The sequence below is a fragment of the Carassius gibelio genome, chromosome B24 (genome assembly GCF_023724105.1).
Source record: "Carassius gibelio isolate Cgi1373 ecotype wild population from Czech Republic chromosome B24, carGib1.2-hapl.c, whole genome shotgun sequence".
NCBI classification, from domain to species: domain Eukaryota; kingdom Metazoa; phylum Chordata; class Actinopteri; order Cypriniformes; family Cyprinidae; genus Carassius; species Carassius gibelio.
In genome coordinates this window covers 3,674,624-3,693,056 of record NC_068419.1, presented here as the reverse complement: position 1 = coordinate 3,693,056, position 18,433 = coordinate 3,674,624, and the positions used below count along the sequence as shown (strand labels likewise).

At 33.8% G+C, this 18,433-nt stretch overlaps 1 protein-coding gene across 3 annotated transcripts in view; it reads left to right on the top strand.

The window, feature by feature from the left end:
* srcin1b (SRC kinase signaling inhibitor 1b) overlaps positions 1 to 16,878 on the top strand; it is a 44,090-nt gene extending 27,212 nt beyond the window's left edge. For 2 of the 3 annotated variants that reach the window (XM_052596039.1, XM_052596040.1), the window contains 14 exons: positions 1,097 to 1,875; positions 2,979 to 3,062; positions 3,225 to 3,265; positions 5,509 to 5,669; positions 7,019 to 7,194; positions 7,294 to 7,424; positions 8,982 to 9,129; positions 9,223 to 9,443; positions 9,914 to 10,143; positions 10,386 to 10,674; positions 10,804 to 10,946; positions 12,200 to 12,385; positions 12,626 to 12,745; positions 16,407 to 16,878. In XM_052596039.1, coding sequence (XP_052451999.1) covers positions 1,097 to 1,875; positions 2,979 to 3,062; positions 3,225 to 3,265; positions 5,509 to 5,669; positions 7,019 to 7,194; positions 7,294 to 7,424; positions 8,982 to 9,129; positions 9,223 to 9,443; positions 9,914 to 10,143; positions 10,386 to 10,674; positions 10,804 to 10,946; positions 12,200 to 12,385; positions 12,626 to 12,745; positions 16,407 to 16,562 — 2,865 coding nt within the window. In that variant the 3' untranslated portion in view covers positions 16,563 to 16,878. The remainder of the gene's footprint in view (positions 1 to 1,096; positions 1,876 to 2,978; positions 3,063 to 3,224; positions 3,266 to 5,508; positions 5,670 to 7,018; positions 7,195 to 7,293; positions 7,425 to 8,981; positions 9,130 to 9,222; positions 9,444 to 9,913; positions 10,144 to 10,385; positions 10,675 to 10,803; positions 10,947 to 12,199; positions 12,386 to 12,625; positions 12,746 to 16,406) is intronic. The other variant, XM_052596041.1, reaches the window with a different exon arrangement.
* Positions 16,879 to 18,433: the final 1,555 nt, after the last annotated feature.

Below are 18,433 nucleotides of genomic sequence, written 5' to 3'. Positions count from 1 at the left end.
TTTTTTTTTTTACACGATTCTTATCCACAAACTTAAAAAAAAAGCACTAATCATTAACAGTCTAAAGAGTTTATAACTACACAATATATATTAAAGAATGACAGACCAACTGATATGTTAAAAGTGATTTATTTATGAACAAGGTAATATTAATAATAATTTAATATTAATAATAATTTTGTGCTGAGAAACGTCGTTTTTCCTGACAACGACAAATTTAGCAGTAGGCATAATTTGGACCTACATGCCTGCTTGTCAGGTAGTGGAAGGTGGACTCCCATTTACTCAAATATCGGCATAATTTTGGTTGGTGATTAATTCAGTGATTTTGGCATTCGGCGTCCTAATCCATCATCGCACATCACACTCATCTACTCTCTCGAAGTTCACTTCCCGCTACTTTTTCCCTCTTCCTCCCGCCCGCTGGCGCCGCTGTAACTGTCTTATTCTTCGATGGTAGCCTAAGCTACTGCCACCTGCTGTACTGGAGGTCAAGCAACCCAAGTGCAAGCCACTTCACAGACCCAGATAGATGCGTGTTCTGAGTTAACACATAGTGTAAAATTACGGGATATTTTACGGGAAAATACTAAAACGGGAAGACAGCGGGAAAAGACCTAAAATACGTGAGAAACCCGGAAAAAACGGGAGGGTTGACAGCTATGGCTTTTGCGTCACAGGAATAAATTACATTTTAAATATATTCATATAGAAAACAGTTAACATGTTAAAATGTAATAATCTTTCACAATATTTAAGTTTTTACTGTATTTTTTATACAGTAAATAAAGGCAGCTTTGGTGAGCAAAAGAGTCTTTTCTAAAACATAAAATTTTTACCAACACAAATTGTTGTGTACAGTTAAACCATTTCCAGGCTTTAAGAAATTTTACCTTGTTTTTCTGTCATTTGACAGCATAGTTTCACCTACTAGATAATACTAATGAAGAACACATCCTATCCCTTCCTCAAATCTATATTGTTTGTGTAAATGACCGAAAACATGAAATAGCGTGGTTCTGTTATTATACTATGAATCTTGCTTGTCATATGTCATGTGCATTTAACTTCTTCCCTTTCTCTTTAACTCCTTTAGAGAGAGCTGGTGTACACCTCGAGGGAATCATCTCCCACGCAGCGTTTAAACACACTCCCATCTTCCTCTTCTCCCTCTGGATCCCCGTCACGCTCTCAATCGCGTCTTTCTTACACAGGTGGGCGTCCTTCCTCTTACGCCGGACCCCATCCATCGGCTCAGCACCACCCCTATCAACAACACCACGCCCATCCCGGAGGCCACGCCCCCCAGCAGTCTGGTCACACCCACCCGGCATTTTGCCCCTCCCCAAGTGCCATTCTAGAACGGCGTGATGTGAAACCAGATGAGGAAATTGCATCATCCTCGAAGAGCATGGTGTTGCTAAAAAACGAAGCGATATACGCAGACCCTTATTCGCTAGTCCAGGATCCTCGGTTCAGCGTGGCTTCGCAGCAGGCTCTGGCGTACCGCCGGGGATCTGTGCGCTCTCTTGGTGGATACCCCGCCGCAGCGTTGCAATGTGAGCTCGAGGGTGCCCTCTACAGACCTGGCGGTCCTATATACGCAGATCCATATGCTACGATGGGATTCCGCAGCTTACCTCCAGCCTCGCCTCAAAAACTGTCTGATGGCAGGGATCCGTATGGGAGCCACCCGGGACGAGGGTCCCCTGGGAGACATGGGTTTCGGAAAGATGGTACTGTGTACATAGAGAGTCCCAAGAATCGTCCAGGAGGACCACCTATGGAGCAGATATGCATGCTTGGGGGCCCCGGAGGAGATGGAGGGCCGATGCCAGTGTACGGCTCAACATTACCTGGTAACGAAGAGACCAGGTGAGTCCAGGTTTTCTTTACTTAAAGAGATAGTTCATCCAAAAATGAAAATTCTGTCATCATTTACTCACCCTCACGTTGTTCCAAACCTGTTTCTTTCTTCTGTGGAGCACAAAAGACAATATTTTAAAGAATGTTGGTAACCAAAAATTACGGTAGCCATTTTTTTTCATACTATGGAAGCCAATAGCTACTGTTAAATAGTGTTTTTTTCAAAAGTGTTACGAGAACAAATGCAGTTTTTTCAGGGGACCTCAAAAGTTTTGCAAGAGAACTCAAAAGCATTGAAATATAGTTTTTCTTCCTATTGCATATTGTTTCCATCGTAAAAGATTTGTGAGCAAAACGCCAAACTAAAAGTATTTTTAACGAGAAAACTTACACATTTTGTGAATGAATGCAAAGTTTTTTAGCCAAACCTTTTTTTTTTTTTACAGTCTTTTTATGCACAAATAAATTTCAGATTATATGTAATAATAATTATTATTTTAATATTTATATATTTTAAATGTTAATTATAATTTAGACATATTGTTATAAATGTTATTTTTACATATTAATATTAAATAACAAATATCAAATAAAATAAGTATTATAATCTATAAGAAATACAGCGTTATTATTTTAATCCTGTATTAATGGAATATATTTGAAAATAATTTATCGTGAATAAATCTGACATGGTTTATTTATTATTATTTATAATAATGTGTATTTTAGGGCTGTCAAGCGATTAATCACAATCAAATCCAAAATAAAATCTCATCCAAAACAAAAGTTTGTTTACATAACGTATGTGTGTGTACTGTGTATATTTATTATGTATATATAAATAAATATACATTAATATATTAAGAAACTTTGTATACTTATTTATATATAAAAATTTATATTTATAATATATATATATATGCACACACATTCATTATGTAAACAAAAATGTTTATTTTGGTTATTGTTTGACAGTCCTAATTTTTATTATGTATAATATTTTATTTAGTATTATGAGAGAATGTACACATTCTCTGCATTTTTGGGATGAACACTAAAGTTTTGCGAGAGCGTGCTGTTTGTATGTGTTTAATGGTATCTTGTGTTTTTAGAGAGCGAATGGAGGCAATGGAGAAGCAGATAGCCAGTCTAACCGGACTGGTTCAGAGTGTTTTGACCCGAGGACCGGACAGCCCGTAAGAAATCTCAACTTCACTCCAATACTCTTGAATATCACTGTTTAACCTGAAATCTCTCAGCATTCATTTTAATGTTATTTTTAATAACGCACATCCATGCAACATATATTAGCATGTAAATGGAGTTTGTCCTTCATGTTTCTTGTGTTTGTCTTGCAGTGATAAAGCAGAAACAGCGAGCGACTGCTCTGCACCAGAGAGTGAGTACCATATGGTTGAAGTGTGTTTAAATGGAGCTTATGCATTTCTGGGAAATATTAAGACATTTTATTACATGCACTACAGATCGTCACATTTAAAAACCTAGTCTAGCTTTAAATCCAGCCTTTCTGACAGATACATAATAAACATTTATGACAAATTGTGTTTTGTCCGCATTATTTAGAAACTGCCATACTAACAAACACAATCAAAATGAAAACAGTTAATCACAGGCCCATGAAATTAATTCTTGAACATATTAATACAAGAGGTTAATAAAATAATCAGAGGTGATGGTGATGTTCCAACAAACCTGAACTGTTTGTGCTTTAGAATAGCTGTTACTAAACTAATTATGTTCACAAGAACAATTAAGTGATGCAGAGTAGGCGTATCAATTAACAGGTCATTAAATGAGTGAATGATGCATGGTGATAATAACACGACTGTGTGCCGCACTGAAGGATGTTTGTCTAAATGATAGAAGCAGGCAGGCTAAGTCCTCGAGGACCTACCGCAGTAGGATCTTAAAGTGAAGCTCATTTGGTTTGGTTTACATTAGCTAATGTGTGTTTGTGTTCTACGGCTGTAGTCCATGACTGACTTCATGATTTGAGAGTCAGTAATGTAACATGAACATGAACAGAATTCTTGCTAATGCACTAATTCATGTAAGATGTGCATGTTAATAATAAACTATTATATTATATTATATTATATTATATTATATTATATTATATTATATTATATTATATTATATTATATTATATTTAATGTTTTTAGATATTTTGTTATAATTTATGATACCGATACATTATATATATTATTTATTATTATTTGATATTTATTATATTATTATATTTTATTTTGATTAATTTAATTTATAGTTATTTGTAATTTATTAATCGCATGTTATAATATTATTTTTAAAGTCATTATTTAGGATTTATATTATTAATGCATTTATTATGATAATATTTAATTATTGTTTTAAATATATTACTTATTAATTGTATTTATATTATTGTATAGATTAATATATTATTCATATTATTTTGATGTTATTTTTTAAATTGTATATTATTTTTAGCTTTGTTTTGCTAACATATTATCATTTATAATAAGGATATATATATATATATATATATAATTTATTTTATTTATTTATAATTTAATATTTATTTTTATTATTCATGCATTAAAATTTATAATAATATTATTATTTTCAATAATATATATTTATATTTGATTTAATTTATAGTAATACATTTTACATTATTATTATTATTATTTTATAATATGTGTTTTCATTTATTTATTTATTATAATTTCTTGTGCACTAGTATGTGTTATTTTGGGGACAGTTAACTGGTGATATTTTATATTTCAGCTGGAAGGTTTAGAAAACAAAAAGGTATAATACTTTATGTCTGGCTGTCTGTCACTTTCTCGGTTTCCCCTACATGTGTTGCATTACAGATTGTGTTGCACTGAGATTTTGTGCATTGCAATTTTGCGTCAGGAGTGTGTACAGAATGTTTGTATTGAGGGATCGCAGATCCTGGAGTTTGGAAACCATCTGTTTATGTATATACAGTGTCTATAAAAAGTGTTCACCTCCTTTGACTTTTACATTTAATTAATTTGATATGTATTATTGAAGATTACAGAGCACTTTGCTTTGATAAATGCCAAAATCCTGAGTTAAATGGTGCACGATAAGTCCAATGAGGAGTTTGCTTTTATATACACTGGATACATATATATATATGTCTGTCCTATAGATTCTTCCCGAATGTTTTTGTTGTATGGAAATTCCCACTAACACTTGAATGTCAGTGTACTAGACTGTTTGTCTTCCTTTTCCAGTTCCTAACAGAACCTAATAAGTACATCAGAGTCTGTTTCTGAGACTCTAATGGTGTGAATGTATATGAAAACATAAGGATCTGACTTTGAATGTATGTTGCATGAATATACAACGTTCTGTTGATGTACTGAGTTGTGTTGGGCTTGTTTTTGGGTGTGACTCACAATGTACAAATCAAGACAGAATCAGAAGCCTTTTGTTGTTCTTTGGAGGTTAAAATGGAAATGAGACATTTTCAGAAAGATTTGAATAGATTAGCAGAATGACTAACAGACTTATGGATAATCAGATTCGACTATTTGAATGAAATTGCATCTGTTTTTATATGAGTTGAATGTTTTATGTATGACGTTTGCTCCTGTGGATTGGTAGTGTCATCACCCTCTGCTCCTCTGGCCCTGATGCCGCCTCCGCCCACTGCTGCCTCTCAGCCAATAGCAATGTCCCGTTTCCAAATGCATCTGCATCTGACTGACCTGCAGCAGCACACAGCTGAGCTGCGCAAACAGCTCACACAACTGCGCCAGTTACAGGTGTGTGTGTGTGTGTGTGTGTGTGTGTGTGTTTGTGTTTGTGCGTGTGTGTGTGTGTGTGTGTAAGCCTCATGCAAGTTCTAAAAACTGCTGTGTATTTATGCAGATAGATCATAGACTGTATAAAAACAGAGATAGATATTATGATGTATATCAACTCTGACATTAGATTGTGTACTTATTCATTTTAATTATTTAGATATTACTAAATTAAGTTTGATTTCAAATTTATAATAAATTAATATAAAATATATATTGTTTATATATATATATATATATATATATATATATATATATTAATAAGTGAAGTATTAGAATGATAATATGTCATTAATTTTATAATTATTGGTATTATTATATATTATATATTTTATTTACACTGACATATTATGTATATGAGAATATATTTTCATATAGTTTAATTTATTATAAATTTCAAATAAATAATTATGTATATATATATATATATATATATATATGTTTAATAAATTATTCTATATGAAAATATTCTTGACTTGATATTTGTTATTTAATGTGTATATATATATATATATATATATATATATATATATATATATATATATATATATTTAATATTTATGTATTTTAATTCATAATATGACATTATAATAATGTTACATTACTTATATGAATATTAATTTATAAAATATATAAAATGTATATATTATATAATTCATAATATGACGTTATAATAATGTTACATTACTTATATGAATATTAATTTATAAAATATATAAAATGTATATTATATAAAACGTACATAGTATATTAAATATATCATTTATAGATAATAAATATGAAGTTATATTTCTTCTTATTCTTCTTGATTCTATTAAAATAATATTAAATTGTATATATATGATATATTGTTTATTTATTATAACTTAATGTGCACCAGTGTGTATCATTTTGGGAACAGTTAACTGGTGATACTTTATATTTCAGCTGGAAGGTTTAGATAACAAATAAATTATATTACTTTTATTTTTTTTTTGCTGTGTATTTAATCTTGTGCACATGTGGGAATGAAAAAATATTGCTTGATGAATAGCAAAACTTTTAACTTTGACATATTCATTGGGGTAAAATGATTATAAATAATGCCTTAAAGAAATAAGTCAGTTTATTCACACAAAGCTATGAAATGGCTTCAGATGACTAGGGAAATAACACATACATAATACATTTTTATGTTTTTGGAGCATGACAGCGAATTGCATGGGAAATGTGTGCTGTACGAAAAACATAATCACATTTTAATGTATCTATTCTTTCAGTAACAGCATTGTATTCAAATATCCAGGTTTGTATTTCTGTGTGTCTCACAGCTGCAGAATCAGGACTCCGTTCAGGTGTTACTGAGGCAGACGGAGTCCGATTTGGGCATGTGTCTAATCGAGGCGTCTCGCACACAAGAAGATCCATTACAGCGGCAGCGTCTTCTTGTTGAGGAGGAGAGGCTACGCTATCTTAATGAAGAAGAGCTTATTATACAACAACTACAGTGAGCTAAAGCACTTACGCCTCTCAATGAGAACACATGCTGAACAATAGTGCTGCATATGGTTTGTGTTGGAGGTGATGTGTTTCCTTGTGCTTCCAGCGATCTCGAGCGCTCGGTGGAGGAGATGAGGATGGGGGCGGGGCTTAACCACCACCTGGTGACCGAACAGGAAATAGAACAGAAGAGTCTGGAGCTCAGGAGACTTGGAGAGACCGTCACTGACCTCAAGAGTGAGTGATAGATAAAAAAAGAATCTGCACACATCTGTTCATGCTTCTGAATATTAATGATTATTTTAACACTTTAAGGGATAGCTATAAATTAATAAACAATAATAAGCCATCATCAGATAAAAGTTTGTTTGTTTGTTTGTGATTCTCTATAAATGGCTGGCTCATACAACTCATTCGTTCAAAAGAGTCAGATTTCACTGGTTGGGCCGTACTCTGTTTTTAATTCATTAAAAAGGACTGACTCAAAAGAGTTGTTTCTTCAGCGCTGAATCCTAAGAGTAATTTTTCATGAGTCGAACTATACTGGTTGTGTGATTTATGTTCTTGATTCACAAAACGACAGGAATCAGACCTCACTGAACGTGCAGTGTGTTTTAAGATTCACTAAAATCAACTGGCTTCTAAAAGTCATTAATTCAGGAATAGGACTAAACTTGTGTGTGCTGTGTGTTTTTGATTCATTAAAAAGAGCCGACTCCTAAGAGTCATTTGTTCATGAGTCGAACCATATGTTTTTGCTTCACTAAAAAGAACCAATTTACGAGAGTCATTTGTTCAGGAATCACACTTCACTGATTGTGCTGTGTTTTTTTATTCATTAAAATTAACTATCTCATAAACGTCATTAATTCCAGAATATGACTAAACTTGTGCTGCATGTTTATGATTCGTTAAAAAGAACTGACTCATAAGATTCATTCTTTCAGGCATCGGGCTACACTTGTGCTTTGTGTTTTTGATTCAATAAAAAGAAGCAACTTACGAGAGTCATTAGTTCAGGAATCAGACTTCACTGATCGTGCTGGAAGTCTTTTTGTTTGTTTTTTTGGATTCACTAAATTTAACCGGCTCATAAAAGTCATTCATTTATAAATCAGACTAAACATTTTGTGCTGTATGTTTTTTAATTCACTAAAAAGAACAGACTCATAAGAGCCATCTTGTTTAAAGACTCAAAATTGTGCTACATATTTTTATAACACAATTGTCTCATAAGAGTCATTCGTTTAGCAGTCGAAATACACTGGTTGAGCTGAATGGTTTTGATTTACTAAAAGATCCAGATCTTATAAATTATATTTCCTCTTCAGGAACTCGAGCTGAGTCGAGAATGCTTTGGCGTTAAACACGCAGCGTCTCGTTCCATCGAGGAACCAGGGTTACATACGTAACCTTAGACGTTATTCAGGAGTTAAAATATATACAAGTTGCACTGTATGCTTTTGATTCACTAAAAAGAGCCAGCTTATAAGTAGCATTCTTCTAGGAGTTGGATTACACTGGTTGTGTTATATGTTTTGATTCACTAAAAAGAATCATCTCATGCTTTGGTTAGGTGAGATAAATTTAATTCAATTAAAAAAGGCCTCATTCGCTCTTAATTGGACTGCATTGGTCTTGCTCTGTAATTACTGCACATTAGCGATGTTGCACCTTTGGTCAGTGCATAAATAGCGTAAAGCTGTTTTGTGCAGTGTTCTGCAAATGTGGAAATCTCTATAATTTAACTGTAAGCTAATTCTATGAATTATGTTCTATAATTTATGTGTTTAGATCAGTTCCCAACTTTACAAAGTAAGATGCGTGTGGTGTTGAGGGTGGAGGTGGAAGCCGTCAAGTTTCTGAAAGAGGAACCGCTCCGACTGGAGGCTCTGTTGAAGCGCTGCAGAAACATCACCAATACGCTCGCTCTACTACGAAGGTAACGCACACAAACACGTAACCATTCTCTCCTGTTCGGATGCGTTCTCTAGTGCCATGCCTGAAGTATTCCTCAGTGTGTGTTTGTGTACAGGCAGGTATCAGAAGGTGTGTGGAGGACACCCGATGACTTCAGTAGTTCAGTTTCCAGCGCGAGTGACGCCGACTTCAGCAGGAGCTCTGATCTGGATATTCTCAACAGTCCTTCTCTAAATCTGCCCGACCTCGGGGGCACCTTATCAGCCACTGCCACTCTTTCTGCCTCCCTGGGCACTAATACCACAAATCCTGGCCTGACGAGTGCTTCTAGTATAGGTAAACACCAGTGTTGATTTATTTAAGGTAGTTCACCTTAAAAATGAAAATTAACTCACTCTCAGTTCATCAAAGATATAGATGACTTTGTTTCTTCATCAGAACAAATTTGGAGAAATTTTGCATTACATCACTTCCTCACCAATGGATCCTCTGCAGTGAATGGGTGCCGTCAAAATAAGAGTCCAAACAGCTGATAAAAACATCACAATAATCCACTCCAGTCCGTCAGTTAACATCTTATGAACAGAAAATCTGCACGTTTGTGTTTTTAACAGCTGTTTGGACTCTCATTCTGACGGCACCCATTCACTGCACTGGTGAGCAAGTGATGTAATGCTATATTTCTCCAAATCTGGTCTAAATTTACAGCACATTTTAATGGTGAACTATTTCTGTAACTACAACAAGCTTTGGGGAACATTTATTGTGCATGCTGGATAACTTATTCATTGATTTATTGATTTTAGGAGGCACCACTAGTCTATCTAACGTGCTCGGCTCCACTGTTGGTGCCAGTATGAGCATCTGTGGTATTCCTGGCAGCACCACGCTGGGTAACTGGCTGGCAGGAGCCGGGGCGACAGATCCCATCATGCCTGAACTGGACGGCACCTCCACAGGTCCAATAAAGACCGGCTTGGAAGATCTGCCCGCACGCAGAGAATCTGACAAAGGAGTGTCCGTGGAGGTCCGACTGGTAATGAACACACTTCATTTTTATATTTGTGTTTTCACGGATGTCAGAAAAGATGTGAATTTTTACAGAAGGCTATTACAGTTTTATAAGGTTTCAATTATTTGGCTAACTTTAGCCTTTTCCTCTTTCCAAAACCTGGTACTCTAAGAACATGCATCACATCCCTGGTTTAGATTTATTTAAAGTTTGGAAACCTCTGTGTGATAACGTGTGTGTGTGTGTGTGTGTGTGTGTGTCTTTAGGCTGCAGAGCGAGACTGGGAGGAGAAGAGAGCCAGCTTGACTCAGTTCAGCGCTCAAGACATCAATCGTCTACTGGAGGAAACTCAAGCTGAGCTGATGAAGGCCATTCCAGATCTGGACTTCGCCGCCAAGCAGATCACCAAACCGGCTGTACCGCCAAAACCCCAGCTGTCCTCGCTCCCAGCACCCGGCTCAACATCCTCCACTCCTAGCTTAACACCTGAACATCAGCCCAGCAAAACCCCACCGAAACCACCCAGCAAAGACGGCATCCCACGCAGGGGATCGGGTGAGGTTTCGTTATCATTGCGCCAAGAACTACAGAAACTGCCTTGTGATGTTAGCTATATTGTTTTATGACTTGACTGATCATTAGACAAATTAATAAGTTTATTGATTGATTTTATTGACTGTTCAGGAGAGTTGACAGTGCCACGGTATCGTACAGAGAAGCTGTCCAAGTCCCCACCCCCTCCTCCTCCGCGACGAAGTTTCCCATCAGGCCTTGGGCTCACAACCAACAGCAGTGGAGAAGTAATCGCCATAAACAAGAGTGTGAAGGTAACCACAGTTTTCAAAAGTTAAGCATTTTTATGTATCTGTTGAATGTTAGGTGATGCTGTCTTTACATTTTTAAGGCATGTTAAGGGCATGCTGTTGATTATCTTTACCAAATCTTGTGCGGATACATTAAAGTATTTAACAAAAAGAATAGTTTGCAATAAATTTCAAAATGGATCACAGTCAACATTCGTCCAATCCTGGACCAAAATTAGTATCAATGGATTCAGCATGACCCAAGGGATACAAAAATTAGATTTTCTGACATTTCAAAAGTTATAACCAAACTAGCTAATTTTAGGACTCATGACATGTAGGTGGCGCTTTTCCCAAATTTAGCTTGTACTCTCAGATCATAGTGCTAATAAAGTGTGCCAAGTTTGGTTTCAATAGATAAAAATTTGTCACGATATAGCATCTACTGTATTCTCTTCTGTATATTGTAATTTTGGGTCAAAATCATTAGACTCACATCATCAAAACTTTTCAACACTAATCTCATGACCTGTAGTTGGTGCTATTCCCAAATTTGGCATGTACCCTCAGATCATGGTGCTGATAAGGTGTACCAAGTTTTGTTTCAATAGATTTAAGTTTTGCCAAGATATACCATCTTTTACAACTATACATTTTAATTTTGGGTTCAAAATTGTTAGACTCGCTTCATCATAGATTTAAGTTTTGCCAAGATATAGCATCTGTTAAAGCTATACATTTTAATTTTGGGTCAAAAATCACTAGACTCACATCATCATAACTTTTTAACATTAATCTCCTGCTCTATAGTTGGTGTTGTTCCTAAATTTGGCATGCACCCTCAGATAATAGTGCTGATGAAGTGTGCCAACTTTAATTTCGATAGATTGAAGTTTGGCCAAGATACATCATGTATTTTTTCTATATATTCTAATTTTCTGTCAAAATGATTAGATTTACATAATCGTAGGTTGTTAACATAAAGGGAAATCAAAACTCTGTTCCGTCATTTCTGTTTGGGAAACTTATCATCTGAACCAGTTTGGTGATAATTGAACTACATTTCAAGGAGTAGTAGCTTAGTGACAAATTCAAATGTTTTTGTTATAAGCAGTTACATAATAATGAATATGTACTTTGTATTTGACTGGCTGTTAACTGTAAAATAAAGCAATATTTCCATTGCTGCAGCTGTTCAATATTTTTTGTGCTTCATATCTTGCAGTGCCTGCTGATGTTTATTAGGTTGCTCTTTCATACACATATTATTTTTGTAGAAATTGGAGAAGGTGGAGAACAGAGAAGAGGCTGAAGTACCGACTCAATCCCAGACACCTCCTGTCAAACTGAGACGTCCGTCGACCTCCGATGGGCCCCGACCGTCATCCACACCTCCGGTCATCGCTGCTTCTGGGATGAAGGAAGATGGGGATGAAGATGAGAAGATAATGGCAGAGCTGGAGGTAAAAAGCTGGTCGGATGCATGAAAAATATTATTCTTATCACCATGTATCTACATATAGGATGACATTGAAGGACATTAACTCATTCCTGATTGGTCTGTTATTCAGTAAATGGACAAGAGAACATTTGTTTTAGCTTGGTCAAAATTTTTATACAGCAGATTTGGAAATAATGTGTTGTTCATCTTCCTCCAAACCTAAACATGTCAATGCATTTATGCACACACACCAACACGACAGGTGTTTGAGAGAGCCCAAGCGAGACTGAGGGTCACTGCTGAGGCCCAAAGCCCAGCTGAGGTCACTCCTAACAGTGTTGACAGGGCAGGCCAGTGGATCAGCAACTCTCTGTGGAGAGAGGTAACGTGTTAACTGCCAGTCCTTCCTCTCAGGCCTCCTTATAACCTCTGCCATTGAGGATTTTCCTGAACCTTACTAATACACTCTGACACAAAACCTATTAATCTGTCATGTCTTCAAGTCTTTAACCAGCTCTGCTGCTGCATGTTATAGACGGCTTGACTGAGGTCTAGTATTGAAACCCGGCTATGAAAACACATTGGGAACTAAACATGTCTTTCCAACATTTTCTAAGTGTTTCTTGACTTGATTTCTGTGATTTTCTAGAGATCCTCAGAGATATTCTAGATTCTAAAAAAAAAGATTTGTATTATATAATATAATTTAATAATATATTATATTTGAAATAATAGTTAATGAAGCAATTAAGAATTAAGCAATTAAATATTATGCAATATATATTACTTAATATTGTTATTATTAAATAAACATAAAATTGAATATTAGTAATTTAATTTAGTTTAGTATTATATTATATTATTAAAACTATTAAGTATTGAGCCATTAAATACTGTATAATGATGATCATATTTACAGTATTATTAATTATAATTTATTTGTGATATATAGATAATCATTTTAAAATGTAATTATAAAAAATATGAATATTATAAATAAACACTATTATGAAATGATTAAATATTATTAAATAAAACATTTTCTCAATATTGCAAAGTTATCGCTTAATTGCTTTAATTAATAATGTTATAGAATATTAAGCAATAAAATGTTCTATTTTCTATTATGTATTATTATTTTTAATTTTATGTTTCACAATGTCTTAGTTTGAACTTTCTAACGATTAGTTTTATATTTTTCACTCTTAGGTGAAAATGACCTTCCATACTTAAAACCGGTAGGGTCAAGACACTGAGAGTTTGAGATATCGCTCATAATTTTGTATGCAAAGTCACACATTTCCTAAAAGCAAGCAAAGACAAAAACACAAAAATGCTAAGTATGTTTTAAAAAAAAATGGCATTAATGTAACAGCAAAATGTACATTCAGTTTATTATTATATCTGTCTTTTTATATCAGATTTTTTCACGTTCAGTTTTCACTTGCTTTCTTTTGAAGCGAAGTTGTTGGAATAAACCGTGTAATATCAGTCAAGGTCATCTCTCTTTCTCTATCTTTTGTTATGTCAGTCTGTGCCTCTTCTGCACAGTGACAGTAATGTTGTGACACTGTGGTAACAAATCAATTTTAACAAGCTTAAAGTCTTTAAAGCAAAACCTCCAAGAGCCAATAACAAACAGACGAAGCAAAAAGCGTGTCAGCTACTGCGGTCTAAATGAACTCCTGACTTCACTTTACCCACTCATCAGTCTCGACAGCTTTTCCATACTCAACGTGCTTCTTAACTATGTACTTGGCTCATTTTCACTCGTTCTGTTTACTGTATCGACATGCTATTCGTTACAGGAAACTATAGCGAAACTGACCAGTGAATTCAGGAATTTCAATTTCTGAAGCAGAAAACTGGTGGTTATCATCTGAGATATCTGGACAGCCTGTGTCTGTATATATGTGTGTGTGTGTGTGTGTGTGTGTGTATCTTGTCAGCCTGCAGAGATGTATTGTGATAAGTACTACTAATGTCTCACAGAGAAAGAAGTGTGAAAGAGTGCTAATATCAGCTTTTCTCACACACATGCAGGGTGTCAGTCAACACTACTGCTGCATGCTGATCTGTAGAGATTCCCTCGGTCTCTTTCTTTCATTCAATTAGTGTTTCTATTTCTGTTTCTTGGCTCTGATCCAAAAACTAGTGAACTGCGTCTCTGTCTACATATGCAGCAACTGGACCGCACTGTAATGGATCATGACGCTAAGCTAACGGCATAATGCAGTGTAGTACAGACAAATATACATGAAACGGTGTCATTTCAATTAGACAGATTGATTTTCATTCGATTTCCAGTGCTGAATAAATGTGTATTTGATTTTGTATTACTGTAACCCAGCTGCCATTAAAATTGGGGAAAATATCCCATTGGCTTACAATAACATAATGTTTATGTGTTTTTTAAAGCTTTCTTAATTGCTTTATTTAATAGTATCATATAATATTACATAAATCAATTACGTATTTATCTATTAAGTATTATATAATAATAATTATAATTAATTTTATAATAATAATAATAATAATAAATACTATTAATAAATGACTACTAATGTTACAAATATTTAAACTATTAATGATAATAATAATAATTACATTTAGCACACATAAAATATTATTATCACATTGTAAATAATAGTTTTTATGTTTCTTGTTAAATAATATTATATAATAATAAAGCAACTAACAATTAAGCAGTATTATGAAGTTTCAATTATTATAATAATATTATAATGTAATAATAATAATAATAATAATAATACATTAATAAATGATTACTACCAGTTATCTTTATTATTATTCTGTTTATTTCTCACATGATAACTAAATTTTTATTATTTATTATATAATATAATATTGAAAAAAGAAATTGAGTATTAAGCAATTAATAATAATACTAATAATAGTCAATATTGATAATAATAAATGAATTACACATTGTAACTAAATCTTCTTATATTTCTTATTAAATGTATAGAACATAATATTAAAGCAACTTAGTAATAAACAGTATTACTAAGTATTAATATACTGGCTACTACTACTAATAACAACAACAACAATCAATTTTATTAATAAAAATATATAAATTATCACTAATAAATTATTACTGCTATATTATTAGTGTTATTCCTCACATTGTAACTGAATTTATTAATATATATATATATATATATATATAAAGCAATCAAGTAATAAGAAAATAATTCTAATTATAACAGTCAATATTAATAATAATAAATGAATTCTTGCTATCAGTTAATAATATTTGTGTTATTGTTATTTTTCTCACATTGTAACTTTATATTTTAATATTTCTTATTATATAAGATTACATAATAAAGCAATTAAGTAAATAATCAAATAAAATGTTATATAATAATAACAACCATTTATTAATAGTCATGATTATTGATAATAATAATAATAATAATAATAATAATGTGTTAATAATTTAATAATAATAGTAATATAATAATAATAATAATAATTATTATTATTATTAACACATTATTAACATATAATGTTAATAATTAATAATAATAATAATAATAATAATAATAATAATTATTATTATTATTATTAAGACATTATTATTATTATTAATCATGACTATTAATAAATGTGTATTTATTAATATAAAATATATATAGAAATTGTATTTTATTATTTACTTAATTGCTTTATTATATAATCTTATATAATATGGACTTCCATTCCACTAACAGCTCACAAGTTGGGACAAGACATTGGAGGTTTATGATATCTAAAAGTGACATGTTTTCTTAAAGCAATCAAAAACATAATGCAACTCTCGCAAATTCTGCAGAAAATTGTGTGCAAAAGCCTTCATGTTCATCAGGAACAGAGATGCTGCTCAGCTCACTGGGTTTTGGAGCAGAGCTTTCATTTTGACGCTCTCTTTCCAGCAAACGTGAATTATTCAGACTCAGTCCCACGACTTAAACAAACACGGTCAGGTTGCAGCCCAGCCTGCTGTTGTTGATTCATGTCTGTTCTCTGGTTCTCAGCCTGTAGGCACTCCTCCGGGCTCCAAACTGGTGCAGCCGTCTGCGGCGTCCCGTCTGCGGCACCTGCAGCAGAGCAGCCTGGAGCGCAGGAGCAGGAAACAGCAGGAGGAACTCCCAAAGCTCCAGCAGGGTCAGCAGCAGGTATTCCACTTCTAACAATAGCTGCGCCCTGCTATCGGCCGACTGACGCTCGCTCTCGCTGACTTTACCTCTGCTCTGCGCTAAGAGGCACTCGTTCAGTGCAAACTCATCCGTCGACTCCAGTGACTGTAACACTTGCAGCCATGTGAGCTGCCACGTCTCCCAGCTGCTGCACAGATGTTATGGTTTCCACTGTGCGATGGGGTTCAGTATGCACAAGATTTCCCTGTATGCTCACAGATTATGTATTTTTCTCTTTCATGCCACATGAACTATTCTTCCAAAACAGCACAATATAGTGTATTAAAATGCCACCTAATTTCTTTCTCGATTTGGAGCTTGTTTCTACTCTAGGAGGAAAAAGTTGACGTTTAGGCCTGAAATATTTTTTTTACGCATACGTCCACAGATGAGAAGCCAGTGTTCACAGAGAGTACACTATCATCATTCAAAGTTTTGGGGTTGGTTAGCTTGAAAAGTCTCTTTGGCTCACCAAGGCTGCATTTCTTTGATCAAATATACCACCAAATTTTTCTATATTGTGAAATATTATTTGAAATTAAATTAGCTGTTTTCTGTTTGAATGTGATCTAAAATGTAATTTATTCCTGTGATGCAAAGCTGAATTTTCAGCATCATTCCTCCAGTCTTCAGTGTCACATGATCTTCAGAAATCATTCTGATATGCTGATTTTCTGATCAAGAAGCAATTCTGATTATTATCAATGTTGAAAACAATTTGCTGCTTCGCATGTTTGTGGAAACTGTAATATGTTTCTGTTTTCAGGATGATTTTATGAATATAAAGTTCAATAGAACTGCATTTATTTGACTTAGAAATCGTTAATGAAATAATAAGTGTCTTTACAGTCACTTTTGATCAATTTAATGCATCCTTGATGAATAAAAGTATTAATTTCATTCAAAAAAGAGACCCCAAAATGTTTAAACTTCAGTGTATATTATATTTCAGGCCTTAATGTTCTTGAATATTTAAGAGACTAATTAAGACTAATGTCAGCTAATGAAGCCAGCTAATCGGCAAACTGATGTATCGGTCCTTGTGCCATCTTTGAGTTTTCCTTTAAGTCTCTTTCATTCTTTGTCTATAATTTCGAAGTAACTATACTGTTCTGAAGCAGTACATTTTGATGAGTACTCAAGCTGTCAGATCCCAGCCGAAAGAAGCTTTTGTGCTGTGCTTATGACAGGACGGGTCAAGGTGAGATGGCATACGTGACCCAGATACTTTCTGACATTGTCACTGCTTTAAAGTGTCGAAGCTTTTGAAAGATCGGTTGGAAAAGAGAAGGAATTGGAGATGAGACGTGTGCTTTGATCACGGTCAGGTTTGGCCAGCTACCAACCTGGAAAAAGAGACTTATTGTAGGACATGTTGAAGTGAACATGAAATTACTCTTTTTTTCATTTTACTTTCTTAATCTGACAAGTGTTATGGGGAAAGACAGTTGAGATTCTGTGCATAGGAATTGATTGGATTGTAAAAAGTGGGTGCTCTATAGCAGAAAAAGGGTAAAATAAAATTTTTTTTGAGTAATGCATACTAAATCACAGACAAAAGAACCAGGAATGAGTATTATGAAAGGTCATTTTTAATTAAATGTTATGCTTATTTTACACAAAACAGCTGAATTTTTCTATTAAATGAATAGGAATGTGTATTAGGAGAGTAAATAGGGTGAATTTTGATTTTACTTTTGCATATTTCACACAAACCATGAGGAAACCGCTGAATCAAAATGAGTAAATCATTGATAAAATGACTAGAAATGTGTTTTTCAAAGTAAATCAGGTCAGTTTTGATTTCACTTTAAGCTTATAAACTGCTTCTCAATCACTTATAAGACTGTAAGAAGACAGGTGGA